Genomic DNA, 16,310 nt, shown 5'->3' with positions numbered 1-16,310 from the left:
TTCCTGAAACCACTTCCAACACAAAAACATGAACATATCCATTCCATGTAAAGTGACTGGAAAAATTCTAGTCTTCTTTAAAGATTGTGCATGCAATGTAGATGAACATAAAGACGGAGTGCCAAACCGTTCATCAAACACATGCAAACAATGGAATCGAAACTTGTCTTTCTGATCTAAATCAATCAGCTTTGGCAAATCACAATGGAAATGCCGATGCTTGATGCTCAATCTTTCTTGTGCTCTTTCTAATACTGTGTCATGCCAAGGAAGAGACATGGAATGTGAATTCCTTGGGTGCAAACATTTTATCTTTTCATGATTAATCCGCATACATCCGTGCTCATTCATGAGTGAAACGTGTTCATCGTGCAATATGGCATGCCTGTGAAAAGGGATCACATAAGGACGGTGACTAAAATACAGGAAAGCATCACGAATAAAACACTCGAACAATGCGTGCTGACTAATCATTCGAACACATAATACTTCCTGTGGGGGTTCATTGGGACTTAACTCGAGAGCCAAGATCGGTTCTTCGTGATTGATCGATTACCCATACGAGCATGCTGTGTCCTCGTGTAGCGCTAGCTGTGGGGATGACTCAAGGGCTAGCTGAGCATATCTGTCTCTGGGGAGGTCCCATAAATTACCATGAAGAAAACTGATCTACTATGGGCCTTGACTACGAGAGGGGGGCCAGCTAGTTTGGCTCGAATAATCTCATGTAGCACTGAGGCCTTAGCCCGAATCAATTGAGAGATCATAGAGACTAGAGGCCTCTCCATACATCTCCATCCATCAGTGCTACCAGATCTGCCATGGTGGTCCATTGGGGGTCCCCAAATCTGAACCCCATAAAGCATAGCTGAAGCCACTAGAGTATCACAAAGCCAAAGCGTTGTTCGGGGTTCCTGAAACTGAACCTACGAACACATCTTCTCCAATCCTCTCAAGGCTGCATAAGCTCTCGTCAATCTAGTCTCTGCTGCTCTCCTCAATGAAAACACCGGTCCACTGAAGACTACCCCAAGACAGGTGTATGCATCTGTATACTCCACCGTCTTATGGCCATATCATATATGTAAAAGTGGGTGCTGACCTCCTGACCCACAGTGGTGTGGTGTTAAACACCATAACATTGGTTTTCCCCAGGTTAACAGACAATCCACTATCATGGGCCAATGTACAAAGCATCTAAATGATGGTGCAACCCCTCCTCCGGGGAGTCGGAAATCAACACAATATCATCAGCATATAACAGTAGTGGGATCCATGTCCCCGCCAAATGTGCTCCTCTATCACCATCTCTCTGAATGTAGTCAACAACCTCATCCACATACATGCCAAATGGTGTAGGAGATAGCGGGCAGCCCTGTTTCACCATGATAGTGGAGTGAACCAAATCGGAAATCCCCTATGGACCGCGTACATGCCCCACTATTGACTTGTATAGAGCCATGATTCCCCAAATCAACTCTTTGTGTACCCCCATCTCCTGCAGTCTGCGCATCAATCTAGCTCTGGGCACTGTATTGACGGCTTTACAGAAATCCACAAAGCAACAATAGAGCCATCTCCCACGTGATCTCCCCTCCTCAATAATTTCTTTGAGTGTCAGAATATGATCAAGAGTAGAGAAATCTCTCTTGAACCCGCCTGTCCTATTGCGCGTACCATGGAGGAGATTGATGAGATCCGCCAGCGACCGATGCTGGATCTCTTGTGATCTAGCTATCCCAGCTAGCTGCTTAGTTCACACCTAGCAGTTTAGGATTCCATAGTATTTTATCTTGACATTTGTCATTTCATTTTTGTCATCTTGTTACTCTAACTTTGTATCATATCCACCACATTATAACTTTCTGGTCTCATAGGTCACTTTGGCCTTTTGAAGACGTTAATATAACATTTCATTTCATTTCATTTCTCTCTCTCTCTCTCTCTCTCTGCCCATCTACTCAACTGCTGCTCAAGGATGGATGCGTACAACTGTGCCATTGTGTGTCCAATCATGATAGTGCGGCAGTTCCCAGGCTCCGTAGGGTCCCGTGACTTGAAGATAGGTACGATAGTAGACAAACTTCAAGTATGAGGTAGGCCCTCGCACATGGCACGGTTGAACATCACTGCTAGAAGCTCTGCAAGCAGATCTTTGGCACGTATAAAATGCTTTGCTACTGGGCCATTGTGCTCATATGCTCTCTTGGTCTCTATCCTGTCAATGGATTCGGCGGTAAAGAAAGCACATGTGTGTGGACATGACTCTGGCAGATTTGGAAGAGATGGCTGCCCTGAGACTATGTACAGAGATGATGCATATTGATCCCATACCTCTGTAGAAGTGATGACTGGTGGGAGAGTGTTCATGAAAGAGTCGCCATGCCTCGCCTGAATCCTGGCTAAAAAACAATTGATATAAATCTTGCTCTAGTCGAGCTAGAATCCGTAATACCAAACGCTGAGAAGCAATCCGTGATTGCCTGTGAGTAATGACTCCTAGAAGTACCTCCCTCTGAAGTCGGGCTCCGATCTCTCTGCACTGCTCATCATACCAGCTATCCTGGGGTATGCTCCCAGAACGTCGTCGTTGCCCAGGCTCAGTGTGTGGGTATGCCTCTGCTGTTGCATCTTGTAGTGTCTCTGTCAATATATAAGTGAGCTCCCCTAGAGGTGTCCCTAGATCCTCTTTGCATAAGCGCATTTAGATACCATCTATGTAGACAGAATCAGTCTCCGAAGTAAAAGTGTATTGGGCATGCGTAGATGTCTGTGCCAGTCGAGATGTGCAGAACTAGAATGAGACGGTAAACGTGAGGAGGGCATGATCTACTTCTACCCCAATAGGCCTGGGCCCAACTGTAAGTCTTGAATAGAGGGTATGAAACTGTGTTGAGCCAAAACACCCATGTCTTTGAGGAAAACAAGTGAACCCACTTGACGTTGGAAATCTCTGGAGGCCATTCAAGATGGCCAGTCCATGTGCAGTCCCCAAATCTATCAGATATCGCCCATATCCAATGTGCTCTACATCTTGCAAAACCTGGCCAATCCCATATCATTGACATCCAATTCTCTCAACATTTCCTTTGAGGTATTGTAGAAAGCTGTTTGAGACTGGCCCATCCTGGCATTAAAGTCTCCCGGAAGAATGACATCTCCATCCCTAGAGAACTCTTCTATGTCCTCTCTGATATCATGTAGAGTGACTATCCCTTGGGCGATGCATAATGAGATGTGTTGGGGGCAAAATAGCATATTGCAATGTAGAGTGGCCTCCCTGTCTCCGCTCTCACTCTGACGCACATATATCTGGCCTGCTCATCTCTCCGAACAATACGAATGAGGGGTTGAAGGTCCTCCCTGAATAGGACGCCACCCTCCTGACCCTTGTCCTCTATTCGTTGATCTCACATCCTACCTACAAGTAGTCTCCCAATGGTATCCTGTTACTTCTAGGTAATGTTCCACAAGGAGTCTGATGCGTTTCCGAGTAAAAATTAATGTCTTTTTCCTTAAATCTATACTCAAATGCGCCTACATCTAGCTTCATTGATCCATTACAATTCCATGCTGCCATTTTAAGGTTGGTCCCATAGGTCTGGAGGCTTGAACCTCACGTATCATTCCATGTGGGGGAAGGGAAAGTCGGACATCAAGCACTTTATCGTGAATGAGTCCGCCGCGAGACTAACTTCTCAACAATTCAGTACAGAGGGGGATAGACTTGTCAGATCATTGGCCACTAGTGTGCCACCTGCACTGTGTGGACTCGGGAGTAGCAGCCAAAGCTACTATGCCGTCTGTACCCAAATTGGATTCATGTAAAATGGAAGTGAACTGTAGGCTGTTCCTCGATGACAATTGACGGAACACTCTGTTTCACCTCGAACATGAGGACGGGCGTGCGACCCAACAATGCTATGACAAGTTTATTTCCGTTGCCACTGCTATAGCCAAAGACGTTGGAGCTCTTGCCACGTAGCCCCCGCCGAGGCCTAGGTCAGGTTGTCGACTAGAACCTCGAGCTCGGAGACTCACGTCGGAAAGCTTGGAATAAGGTGAGGAATAAATGTACGAACACTAGGGCTGGCTGGCAAGCAGTTACAAAGTACAAGGCAATAGCACTACGTGTGAAGGCCGTTGTTCGAGACAGTAATAAAAGATCCTTCGAGCGCTTCGTGGGAAAAGGGAATGAGCTCCTGAGGGAGGGACAAATGAAGAAATTCTTTACCCACCTCAAGAAAACAGTTGGGAAGGGGCAAGGAACTATTGCCAATCAACCTTTGAACGCAAATGGGGAGCTAGTGACGGAACCAGAGAGGCAATTACAAGTATGGGAGGGTCACTACTCGAAGGTATTTGCCGATACGGACGGTACCAGCAAGGATCCGCTTGCATGGTATGACAAACACGTGCGTATCTGGCTTGGTATGCGTGAGGTATGTGAGCCGTTGAACTGATACGAAGTACGGGAGGCCCGTCGGCGATTGAAGAGGCACAAGGCAACGGGTGGAGATGGTTTACCACCTGAATTCTTTAACCTGCTTGCTAAAGGTAGGGGTCTAAGAGCGGATTCGCGTAAGCCACGAATGGAATGGGCAAGGCATACTTGTACATGATTGAGGGTATTTATGACACTGGAGATATCCCGGTCGGCGCTAGCGACGTAGTGATTGTGTCAATCCGCAAAAAGGGTGATTTGACCAACACTGATATCTATCGTAGGATCGCTTTAATCTCGGCCGCCATAAAAATCCTCACCACGGTCGTGATTAGGCAGATCACTAAGATACTTGAAAAGAGAAACTTCTTCAATCCCGGCCAAGCAGGATTTTGTGCTAATGAGAAATGCATAGGGCAAGTTGCATGCTTGAAGGAAATCGTGAAACTCCATCATAAGGATGGGAAACCAACCTATGCGACCTACATTGATTTCAAGAAGGCATATGACACAGTACCGCATGAGGCGTTGTTCCTCAAGCTCGTTGCGGCTGGCCTGCAAGGTCGAGCGCTTAGATTTTCTTCACACACACACACACACACACACACACACACACACACACAGAGAGAGAGAGAGAGAGAGAGAGAGAGAGAGAGAGAGAGAGAGAGAGAGAGAGAGAGAGAGAGAGAGAGAGAGAAGATCCACATGGTGAACACGGAGTACTAGAGTCCCACTCCCAGATTATTGGCCCCAAAGCAATGCACCCCTTGCGGTATTTCTTTTATATTGCTTGACAAAAGGTATAATTAACGGGGAGCTTTGCCTCTGCTTCCACACATGCGAGAATACTAGATAGTAGAGTGACCCTCCAAAGCTTGTATTTAAAGGCGCCTTGCCTTGAAAAGCAACTGCTCTGAAAAGCTGTGCTCTCGAAAGCAATCGAATGCAAAAACAGGCGCCCATGAGGCTTTTTCAAGATTTTGGGCCCATCCGTAGGCTTCCGTGTTTCCAAGTGCTGTTTCTAGGCGTCCATATTGGGTTTGTTGCATAATTTTCGTGTTTTGGAAGTAGTTATGTCTTTTGAGGCCACTTTTGTTCAGAAAAATTGTATGGGAATTTGCTGCCCATTCTTGTCTTCTGGGTCTGAATTCCAAGTTATTCCTTTGGTGTATACTAAGGGTGTTCTCTTGTTCTTGGTTACCACTCAGCCTTATGTTTGATATGGCAGGAGTATCTAGATAGTCAGCCTCGTCTCTCACATTGGCAAAGAGGTTATTGAGTTCTTTGGTCCGATGGTGGCACTTTACTATGGTATTAACTATCTTGGCAGTGATATTCTTGTTGGATACAGTGATTCCGATTGGGCTAGTTGTGTTGACATATAGACATCCAATATTGGTTATTGCTTTCTCTGTGGTAATGCTCTTATATCACAGAGTTGTCAGAAGCAAAACGTCACTGCCTCTTCCACTGGAGCTGAGTATTGGTCTTATCTTGACACTAGAATTCAAGCTTTATGGATTCATAGATTTTGGATCATCCTTATCCTACTACTATTCATTCACTTTCTGGAAGTGCTATTGCTCTAGTACATAATCCTGCTGTTCGTGGACGAACCAAGCTTCCATTACGATTTTGATCGTGATTCCATTGAGGATATTCATATAAGTTGGAGTATTGGTCCACATTGACAATCTTGCAGATATTCTCACAAAGTCTCTACCTTGAGCTAGACTAAATTATCTTCTTCACATGTATGACGCAGCATCACAAAAAATGACACAGGCCACTTGAACAAGCAAAAGAAACACAGAAGCGTAAGTCAATAGTTTATAGTACATTATAGTTGCACAATCATTGATCATAGAATTATAAATACAGATAAAGAGTTGTACTTGTGAGTTAGTTTTATTGGCTTCATGAATTTATAAATCACCGTTAGATTTTGTTTTTGATTTTGGGAATCTTGGTCTGTACAATCTCCAGGAAACAACATCAGTTTCTTGCTAGTTGTGTACAATAGCGCTTAAGATGAGTGTTTTGGCTTTACTTTGACTAGGAGAATATCTTGAAACAGGTAGGGCGAGTTAAAGTGGGGTCTTGTTTTGACCAAAGTGCTCATAAATTAACATTGCAGCATGGATGGAGGATGAGGAAGCAGATAATAGTGGTCCCCACCATCAAGAAACAATATCATGTTGTGAGGTAGAGCTGTCATATGCCATTTCAACTTTGTATATCACTGTTATAGCATAATGGTGTTGTGTCACCTGCAGAGCGGCCACCACTGAAGATATTGAGGCTGAGAAAGAGCTTATTGAGGAAGATGCTGTAAGTTTTATCTTAGCATTGCTCATTTGTGTATGCTTATGCAAGCTCAAGATTTATTAACTTCATAGGGCCATCTAGGTTAATTTGGCTAGCATTGTCCCAAGCTATTCAAGTTTTTCTTGTCTCCTGCAAGTACTTACTCTATTTTATTTGGGGCTCAGTTGGAACGAATGGAGAAGACCTTGGAGTCTGTCAAGAACAACTTCAATACTGTTCGAACTGGGCGGGCCAGCCCAGCTTTGCTAGATCGGATTGAGGTTCGAGCCGTCTTTAAATCAGCTGATTTGTCTTGTTCTATCTGTGCGTTTGATTCTACCTAAACTTATGTAAATTCACGCAGTCTGCACCTTACACACATATAGAGAGAGACATAGATATAGATATACATATAGATTGACACCCATAGAAACATGCAGGTGAAGCATTATTTCTCTCTGATGCATGTTTTTAGTCCATTAGCACGTCAAAATTGTGCACTATGCATATCTCTACATGCTTGGTGCAAATCCATTCGCGAAAAAATAGTCGATGCTTTTTATGTATTCAGGTGGAGTACTATGGTAGCTTGGTAACCCTGAAAAGCATTGCTCAAGTAAGCACACCTGATGGCAGTACTCTTCTGATACAACCATTTGATAAGTCAAGGTACTTATTATTTGAGTGCTGTTTTCAGAGTTTATTTGGGTAGCATATGATCAGTGCTGATGTTGTTTGAGATAACAGTCTGAGCTCTGTTGAGAAGGCTATCTCGAAGTCAGACGTCGGATTAACTCCAAGTAATGATGGAAATGCAATCAGACTCTATATTCCACCTTTGACCGAAGAAAGAAGAAAAGTAAGTTACCAGTCTGAGACATTGCTCGCATCTGTTATTGGCATTTCATTGGGTACAGTTTTTGTTCTTCATGAATTTTTTGGAATAATCACAATGCTATCCACCCTTTTAGAGCACTTCAGTATTTAACTTTCGCAGAGTTTTTCTTTTATATTGGTTATTATACCAAAGTGAGGACCTGTGCCTTGCTAGTCTTTTTTGCAGAATTGCTCAAAACTCTTTCTTGTAGCATTTGAATTTACTTACAACTGCTGGTGGCTTTGATTTAGGAATTGCTAAAGAACGTCTCCAAACTATCAGAGGAAGGCAAGGTGTGTTATGGCTGTTGATGTATAATTGTTGGCTGCTGCTTCTCTCTTTGAAAATGCGGCTTATATCATTTTGTTCCATATACATCATAGATTGCAATACGAAATATACGAAGGGATGCCATAAAATCATACGAAAAGCTAGAGAAGGTGCGCTTTGTGCAGCTTTTTTCATGGTTTAAAAAGTCAGAGTCAGAATATTAGGAATGTCAGCATATCTTTGGCACAAGCTATTTTTCTTCTTTTTTAGCAGAGTGGGGAAGTGTCTCATGTTCATTGAGTATTCTCCAGTTGTGCTAATCGTTCTTGCTTGTCTAGGTGGTTATGTCCTTAATTTCTGAGTTTCAGGTGTGGCTAAACAATGTAAATACCTGTTCACAGGACTAGAGTATGTGTTGGCCAGGGCTTGTAGTTTAGGTGTAGAAATGCATTGGAGTGTGGGAAACTTAAGGTTTGGAAAGGGGTTGACAATTCACTGGCCTTTTAGCATTCTTGCCATGGGTCGATCAACACTGGTCTTCAATATGTTTGTGGTGTAAGATCCTTTTCTTGTAATTATTGCATGTGTCTCAGAAAAGTATTGCACATTTCTACTGCATGTTGATTGATCGACTTGCCGCTGCATCTTAGAGTACACTCCTCTAATTTGCTGCTACTGATATCTGCAAAGTCTCACTTGTTTTCCTTGAATACAGGAGAAGAAACTTTCCACAGACAATGCAAAGGATCTCTCTGTGTCAATGCAGGTAGCGTAAGCACTACGATTTAGAATTAGCTTATAAATGCTAACTTCCTCACTTATTTCTTCCTTGTGGGAGTGACTGCAGAAGCTAACAGATGATTATGTGAAGAAAATAGAGACTTTGCTCAAACAGAAAGAGAAGGTAACATAATTTATTGGCTTGAATTTCAGAATTACATTCAAGGATTGTTAAGTGTAGCTATGTCTGGGGAGCTCTAGTTATCCGTCGCCTTACAAAGTAGTCATTAGCCTCGATTTTCACGCACTTTCGGAAGAGCAACTTGCTTAGTGCCGTCTAACCCAAAAATGATTTTTTATGATCACTGGTTATGTTATGGATTTTCCTAGATCGTGCATAGGGTCTTGAATGTGTTTTTCGGTGAAAATGGGGTTGGCTTGAAGCTATCGAGTTTTAGATCCTTCTATACCACTTGTATCGTGGTCAATGCTACAGTCTAGCATCTCCATCTACGCTATTCGACCATACATAACCTCAGCCACTAAATTAACATCAAACCTTACTTCTTATGCAGTCCATTGCAGCCTTTGGGTGTGTTGTGATTCATGGAAAATATAGACCCAGACAAAGGAAATGCCCAATTTCCAAGTACTGTAAAATTTTGTCTGCAGATGAGGCATTTTGTTCAGTTCCTCCTTTTCTGTGTATCCAGTGAGCTGCCTGGCCAATGCCTAAGAGTACGTACAATCTTGTAGTATAAGCTATTAAGAGAACGTAGTTAGAGTATAAGATAACCGACAAAGATAAGAAACAACTACAATACACTAGATTGCATTCCATATGCAAACCCACCTGCTCAGTGTGCATCGTCGCTTTATGCATCATTACGCGTAAATGTTGGGGAAGAGCTTACTGTATAAGTAGGACAGATAGTGAACTCCTATGGAAGTGTGATAAGATTATCTAGTGTACTGAGCCATGAAGAGGTTTTTTTAAAATATTTAGCCTATTGCATTGTCGCACACATCTGATTCTAGATAACACACTGGATCTCTTTCTAATTAGATCTGATCTACATTAGGGCATGGAGCCAGCCAGACACACCGTTCAGAGAACGGATGATCTGAGGCATATGAGTAGGACACCAGACAGACAATCTGAAGAACCAATCAGATATCCAGCTGGCATCTGAAGTCACCAACGGTTACTAGCATTAATGATAAAATCTCTTTGAGAAATCAGATCATCATCATTCCAACGATAAACCAATGCATGTGCGACACATCAATAGGGGTTATTATTTTGTTGAGGCCATAGTCACAACAAGAAACAGAAACGACAGAATCAAAAATGGAAAAACTGGAGTGTCGGAGTTTTGGTCAAGGTCTAAGCGGTCAAGAAATGGCGTTTCTTCCTATTAAAAATATTAACTTAGTGTATAAACTATGATAGGACTTAAACATACACACACACACACACACATAGAGCCACCCAAAATGCCTAAAAGCCACCATAAGTGTGTAATGAAGCCACAAGACTCCCTCTCAAGTACCCAACAAACCTTGGGCAGAGAGGGAAAGCATTACGCATAACAAACAGAGAAATGCAAGTGCATGAAAATGATAATAAGGCTAAAAGATAATTGATTGAGAATTAAGAGTGACATGAACATTTTTTACTCCCAAGAAAAACAAGGGTTAGAAACACGGTTTCTCTGGAAACGGAACAGTGCGAAACGGCCGGTCCATTTCTTCAGGGAAGAAACGACACTATGGTCAAGGTGCGAAAGTAGTGTCATTCATGGTTCGAATTAGAATCGCCATAAGGAGAGTGCGAGTCCATTTTGTTGCCCTCTTCACACAGACAACGTTCTACGCAAGCGCTATTATCTGTACACCCTCAGGAAAACATAGCCTCTGTTCGTACTCTCTTTCCATCACCAACTAGCTCAAGCGAATTCTCATTCTCGACCCAAGGCACCTCCAAGACTTCAGATACGGGGAAAAGGACTTCCAAAGCGATGAAGGCAGCGTTAGAAGAACAACAATTGGAGCTCGCAAAAATCCAAGAACATGCAACAATAGCAAAAAGGCAGACCGCCGTCTCCTATCAAGCCATAGATAAATATGTGTTCAAGGATGAAGAAAAGGAATTGATTAGAAGTTGGGATATGGCACTGTTACTCAAAGTAGCCGGAATCCCCATCGACATGTTGGTAATACAACAGGTGGTGGATACTTTCATTCCTGAAACGACTACAGTAGCCATCAACAAAAGATAGATTCGGTTAACTACTCTAGTCAATTCCCACATTTTCCGATTACCCTATAATCAGAAGCCTAGGGTTTGCACAGCTGACGAGGTCTCTAACAGCCTAAATGAGGCACTTGATAAGAGAACCTGAAGTAAATTTGGAGGGCAAGGTATTCCAATTTCAGCACTGGAGAATAAATCAGTGTACAAGTTTGCAGCCGAAGCAATCAACCTGAAAAATAACCCAACTTATTGATAGTCTAAAGACGGCACATAGTGTAGTCAAGCAGTCCATTCTAGATAAGTACATATATCAATCATTGGTCGACATCACCGACTCAGAAGGCAACATCTCTCTGAATCTGGAGGAGCTATAGATGTTGGTCAAAATTAAGAAATGTGGCCTCGAGGGCAAAGCCACCAAATACACAAGCGCTTTGGCTAACTAGGCACTTTTGGAGCACCTATAGGCTAGTCAAGATGAGATGATGAAGATGAAGACGACGATGATGAGAATCCAGATGCTCCAGATCAAAGCCCTAGCACTGATCAGGCTGATCAGACAACATTGGACGCATCCTAGCAACCCCCTAACGAGACGCCGGAGGATCGGCCAGACCAGACACCTGACAACCAACCAGACCAAACCCCTCATCAACAAACTGATCATCAGATGGTGTTTACACATAGGAATAAGAGGAAAGCCATCCAAATGGAGACTGATTCAAACACCAACTCTGCCTTTTCAAATCAATGTCTCAATCTAAATAAGCAGCTTCAGAGGAAAAAGCAACTCGAGATTTGGACTTATCTTGTAGACGACGATGCTTATTTGGATCTCGAAAGATATGAGATGCTGTTTGTTGGGGCCAGAAGAATGGCAAAGCAATGGAACGCTATGAGCTATCACAGGCAACGAGCATGTCCTTTGCCTCTCACTTAAATGTACTTCGAGTTTTAAAATGAATTCTTGAATACATGATTCCCCAAGCTAATATAGACGGAAGCCCTCAGATAAGTTTAAAAAAGCTGACAATAATGAATGTGCAGAGTTTGGGCATTCAGTTGGAAGTGTTCTTAGGCAATCCAACAGCTTATAGGCGTATGAAGGATATTAGAATTGAAGTCAAGGGAACACTCCGGAAGCTACAGATTGCTCGCAGGATCTTGGATCCCAGGGTAGCTGCCATGCTAGAGAATAATGCAGCCAGCAGCAATGAAAGACTAACCAGAATGACAATCAGAGAGCGGGAACAGGCATTCAAGCAAATATTCCATCAAGCGAATATTCCATCCGGTAAGAATCTTGAGGAAAATGATGACTTCTGAAATGAGATCGTCATGAATTACATAGTAGTACAACATTCCCCGGTTCTAATGTATGCAATCATGGAAGATGAACTCCCGAGATTCTACCCAACTCCCAACCCAATCTACAATGAACCTGCAGATAAAATGAGGTACATTCAAATAGTTGACCAAATAAGAGACTGGTATGAGCAAAGCACTGCTTTATGGGTTGCATGGAAGTCAATGCTCAATGACACTCAAAAGAAAGACACGGTCTCATAGCTGAAGAATGGTCTCATCAATTTGAGAGGTTTGATGACCCAATGAAAAGCCCAGGTCAGCCAGCTGATAAAGCACAAGAATGATGTACTTCAGCTGTTTGCAAAGCCTTGATGAACCCCAAGAAGGAACTGGCCGGCAAAGCCAATTCAAAACCCGAGTTCAAAGAAATGTTTGAAGTGCTCTTTGAGGCTCGCATAAAGAATAATCAGCCAGATCCATAGTGGTGGATACAAACTGCTTCAATCAACCAAGGCTAACAAAGGGAAAGAAAAGCGGCTCATCCTGGGTACTAGAAGCACACTATGACAAGTCTCTTTGAAAATATGCCCCACTAATCAGAAGCATCACAACCATCAACCAATCGAAGAATTGTAGTAAGGTTCACTTTTGCATTGACATTCTCTATATCCAAACACTCACCATGAAAGAGGATACTCAATTAACAAAGAAGATTAATTGGTTTCCATACATAGTAGGTAGCTTTGAGCATCACCAAGCTTTTTGTTGGTGACGACTTCCAAACATTTGTATAGAAATCTGAATGAACGAGCAAAGTTGCAGCTACATCGTTAATAATTCCTGCAACATGAGTTTTGTAATTTACAACAATGCCGTGTACTTACCATGGAAGAAAGCAATGCCGGATTACGTCAAGGCATGAAGAAACAGTGCCAACCTCAACATACTCATTCAATTCTAAGAGATTTTTTTTTTTTTGCCAATTGTTGAGGCAAAGACATTCTAAACCTTGGCGCCGAGCAGAACTCCATTCATACAAAGCAAATGCTAAATCTTGAAAAAAACAACTCTTCATGGCTCAGTATACTAGATAATCTTATTACGCTTCCACATGAGTTCACTATCTGTCCTACTTATATAGCAAGCTCTTTCCAACATTTACGCGTAATGATGCATAAAGCGACGACGCACATTGAGCAGTGGGGTTTGCAAGTTATCTTTGCGAGTTAACTTATACTCTTAACTACATTCTCTTAACAACTTATACTACAAGATTGTATGTACTCTTAGGCATTGGCCAGCTAGCTCACTAGATACACAAAAAAGGAAGAATTGAACAAAATGCCTCATCTGCAAACAAAATTTTATAGCACTTGGAAACTGGGCATTCCCTTTGTCTAGGTCTCTATTTTCCTAGATCACAAAACACCCAAAGGCTGCAACGGACTGCTTAAGAAGCAAGATTTGACGATGATTTAGTGGTTGAGGCTATGTATGGTCAAGTAGCATAGGTGGAGATGCTACTCCGTAGCATTGACCACGATACAAGTGGTATAGAAGGATCTACAACCTGATAACTTCCACCAAAAAAACACATTCAAGCCCCTATGCGTGATCCAGGAAAATCCATAACACAACCAGTGGTCATAAAAAATCATTAGATGGTACTAAGCAAGTTGCTTTTCCAAAAGTGCGTGAAAATCGAGGCTAATGACTAATTGTAAGGCAACGGATAACTAGAGCTCTCCAAACATAGCTACACTTAACAATGCCAAGGTTTAGAATGTCATTGCCTCAACAATTGGTAGAATTTTTTTTGTTCTCTTAGTAACTAAAGGGTGTGAATGAGTATGTTGAGGTTGACACGGTTTCTTCATGCCTTCACATAATCCAGTATTGCTTTCTCCATGTTAAGTACACAACATTCTTGTAAATTACAAAACTCATGTTGCAGGAATTATTGACGGTGTAGCTACAGCTTTGCTCGTTCATTGGGATTTCTTTAAAAATTTTGGAAGTCGTCACCAACAAAAAGCTTGGTGATACTCAGAGCTACCTGCTATGTATGGAAACTAATTATTCTTCTTTGTTAATTGGGTGGATAATGAGAATGCCAATGCAAAAGTGAACCTTATTACGATTCTTCGTTTGGTTGATGGTTGTGATGCTTTTGAGTAGTGGGGCATATTTTCAAAGAGACTTGTCATAGTGTGCTTCTAGAGGAGAGCTTACCCAGTATGAGCTGATCTACAAAAGTAAGAGTGTTATGTAATCTATTGATAAGAAAATGGAAGGCATATAAAAATATTTGCCTTCTTGAAAACTTATGGCTAGCAAAAGCAACAACTAGGTCCTATTGGGCATCGTGAAATTCCGATTCAATTGTGGATTCTTTTGTAACAAGGGACACACAAAGTTTAATGCCAAAAGGAAGATAGTTCTGTGATGGCTTCAAGAGTCGAACAAGCAGAAAAGAAAATTGACCTCTTCTGCAGAGTACTTGTGTAATTAAACCTTGCCCAACCCCTCCCCCCCCCCCCCACCCCCCAAATCTCTCTTTTCTTTTCGGAAAGTAATTTAGTGGTATGGTGTATATTAAGATGTCTTTCACGTTTATGGGAAATGGTCATGGGCTAGATGAGTCAAGGCTTGGTTGCTTTTCTTCAAGTGTTTCTTGCGTTCAAAATGAAGAATGTTGAGTTTGTGGTATATGGCTCTACTTTTCTCAATGAAGCACACAAGGGAAGGGCAGCTTGTGTAAGTATGATTACATTGCAGGTGTAAGGGTGCAGGCCATACTGATGGGGCGCTGGGCGTTGCCCATCTCTAACTCTAACCTTATTCTTTGATACATAAAGCAATAAGGAGCAGTGGTGTATTTCACTCTCCTTCACCCGCACTGGCACACATCCGCTCCGCCTCACAAGTGGTATCAGAGCACGGCGGTGGGTCCGACAACGGCCTGTGCACGAGTCTCATTTTGAACGAAGGCTCAAAGCTGTACAGCAGGATTTACACAGTTCTGGAAAAGCACGATGTCGTCTGCAGAGAAGGAAGTTCTTTGGAGCACTCAGCTCCATTAGCAATGCGTAATGCTGGAGGATTTGCAAAGGTAGCGCTACAGAAGGAACAATATAGCGTTGATTTTGATTAACGCTAAGAGCTCTCTGTAGATAGCGCTACAGCAGCAATCGACATAATGCTGGCAGCATAGCGCAACAAAAGGTTTGAAATTTATCAACGCTGCAGTACCTAAAGGCCTCAACAGGTAGCGCAACAGATAATTAAAGCATATCTTTGGCCATCTTTTCTGCAGCGCTACATAGCCAGTGTGTGTGTATGTGTGTGTGTGTGTGTGTGTGTGAGAGAGAGAGAGAGAGAGAGAGAGAGAGAGAGAGAGAGAGAGAGAGAGAGAGAGAGAGAGAGAGAGAGAGAGACATTACCCCACTGTGTGTGTGGGCTTCTCTGACACCGACTTTGTCTCGCCGGATGTCGGATATCCGGAGCCTTCAAGGAAGGTGAAATTGTAGGAACTTAATGTTTGGCTTTGAGTAATGATTTTGAGTAAAGATCATGATCGATCACATCAATAGATTTTTGTCAGCTAAGCTCGAATAGTAATCGAGGCTAGCTCAATTGTTTTGCAAAGTCATGGCATAGATAAATTTTGGGCCCCTCCATGCAATCGGCTACTCTGCCTTGCATTGTGGGATTGATTTGATTATGTGTTTGAATTGAATGGTGCATGTGAGGAGTTTAGAGCTTTCACTTTCTGGAATGAGCTCGACACATGACAGCTATTCGAGAGTTAGGATTAGAGGCAGATGTCAGATATTAGATCAGATTAGACTTAACAAAATCAGACTTTAGATAATGCGGTATGAGACTTTCGACAGAACTGGATGGAAAGGAAAGAGCTCAGATTACAAGACACAGAATGAGAAAACTGAGAATATATATTCAGATTCAGACTATGGTTTAGTTTTTAATGATTCACACTCAAAACTCTGAAATGATTGACAGGAGGATACAATAATTGGTACCAAGTGTTCCTAAGCTCTCAAAGTACAAGTTACAAATGAGTAGCGTAATAGCGCGACTACCATAGCGTGACTCAAAATGAGTTA

The 16,310-nt window shown here is 42.5% G+C and overlaps 1 protein-coding gene across 2 annotated transcripts in view; it reads left to right on the top strand.

Moving 5' to 3' along the window:
- Positions 1-14,629, top strand: part of RRF (ribosome recycling factor, chloroplast precursor) — a 42,476-nt gene extending 27,847 nt beyond the window's left edge. The window contains exons 2-11 of one of the 2 annotated variants that reach the window (XM_086518169.1): positions 6,522-6,649; positions 6,721-6,775; positions 6,937-7,032; positions 7,323-7,420; positions 7,499-7,610; positions 7,880-7,921; positions 8,012-8,068; positions 8,614-8,664; positions 8,746-8,802; positions 14,138-14,629. In XM_086518169.1, the coding sequence (XP_086374295.1) occupies positions 6,522-6,649; positions 6,721-6,775; positions 6,937-7,032; positions 7,323-7,420; positions 7,499-7,610; positions 7,880-7,921; positions 8,012-8,068; positions 8,614-8,664; positions 8,746-8,802; positions 14,138-14,155 (714 nt within the window). In that variant the 3' untranslated portion in view covers positions 14,156-14,629. The remainder of the gene's footprint in view (positions 1-6,521; positions 6,650-6,720; positions 6,776-6,936; positions 7,033-7,322; positions 7,421-7,498; positions 7,611-7,879; positions 7,922-8,011; positions 8,069-8,613; positions 8,665-8,745; positions 8,803-14,137) is intronic. The other variant, XM_086518170.1, reaches the window with a different exon arrangement.
- Positions 14,630-16,310: the final 1,681 nt, after the last annotated feature.

The sequence above is a fragment of the Adiantum capillus-veneris genome, chromosome 8, assembly GCF_014529385.1.
Source record: "Adiantum capillus-veneris isolate H3 chromosome 8, ASM1452938v2, whole genome shotgun sequence".
Lineage (NCBI taxonomy): Eukaryota > Viridiplantae > Streptophyta > Polypodiopsida > Polypodiales > Pteridaceae > Adiantum > Adiantum capillus-veneris.
This window is presented reverse-complemented; position numbering and strand designations above follow the sequence as displayed.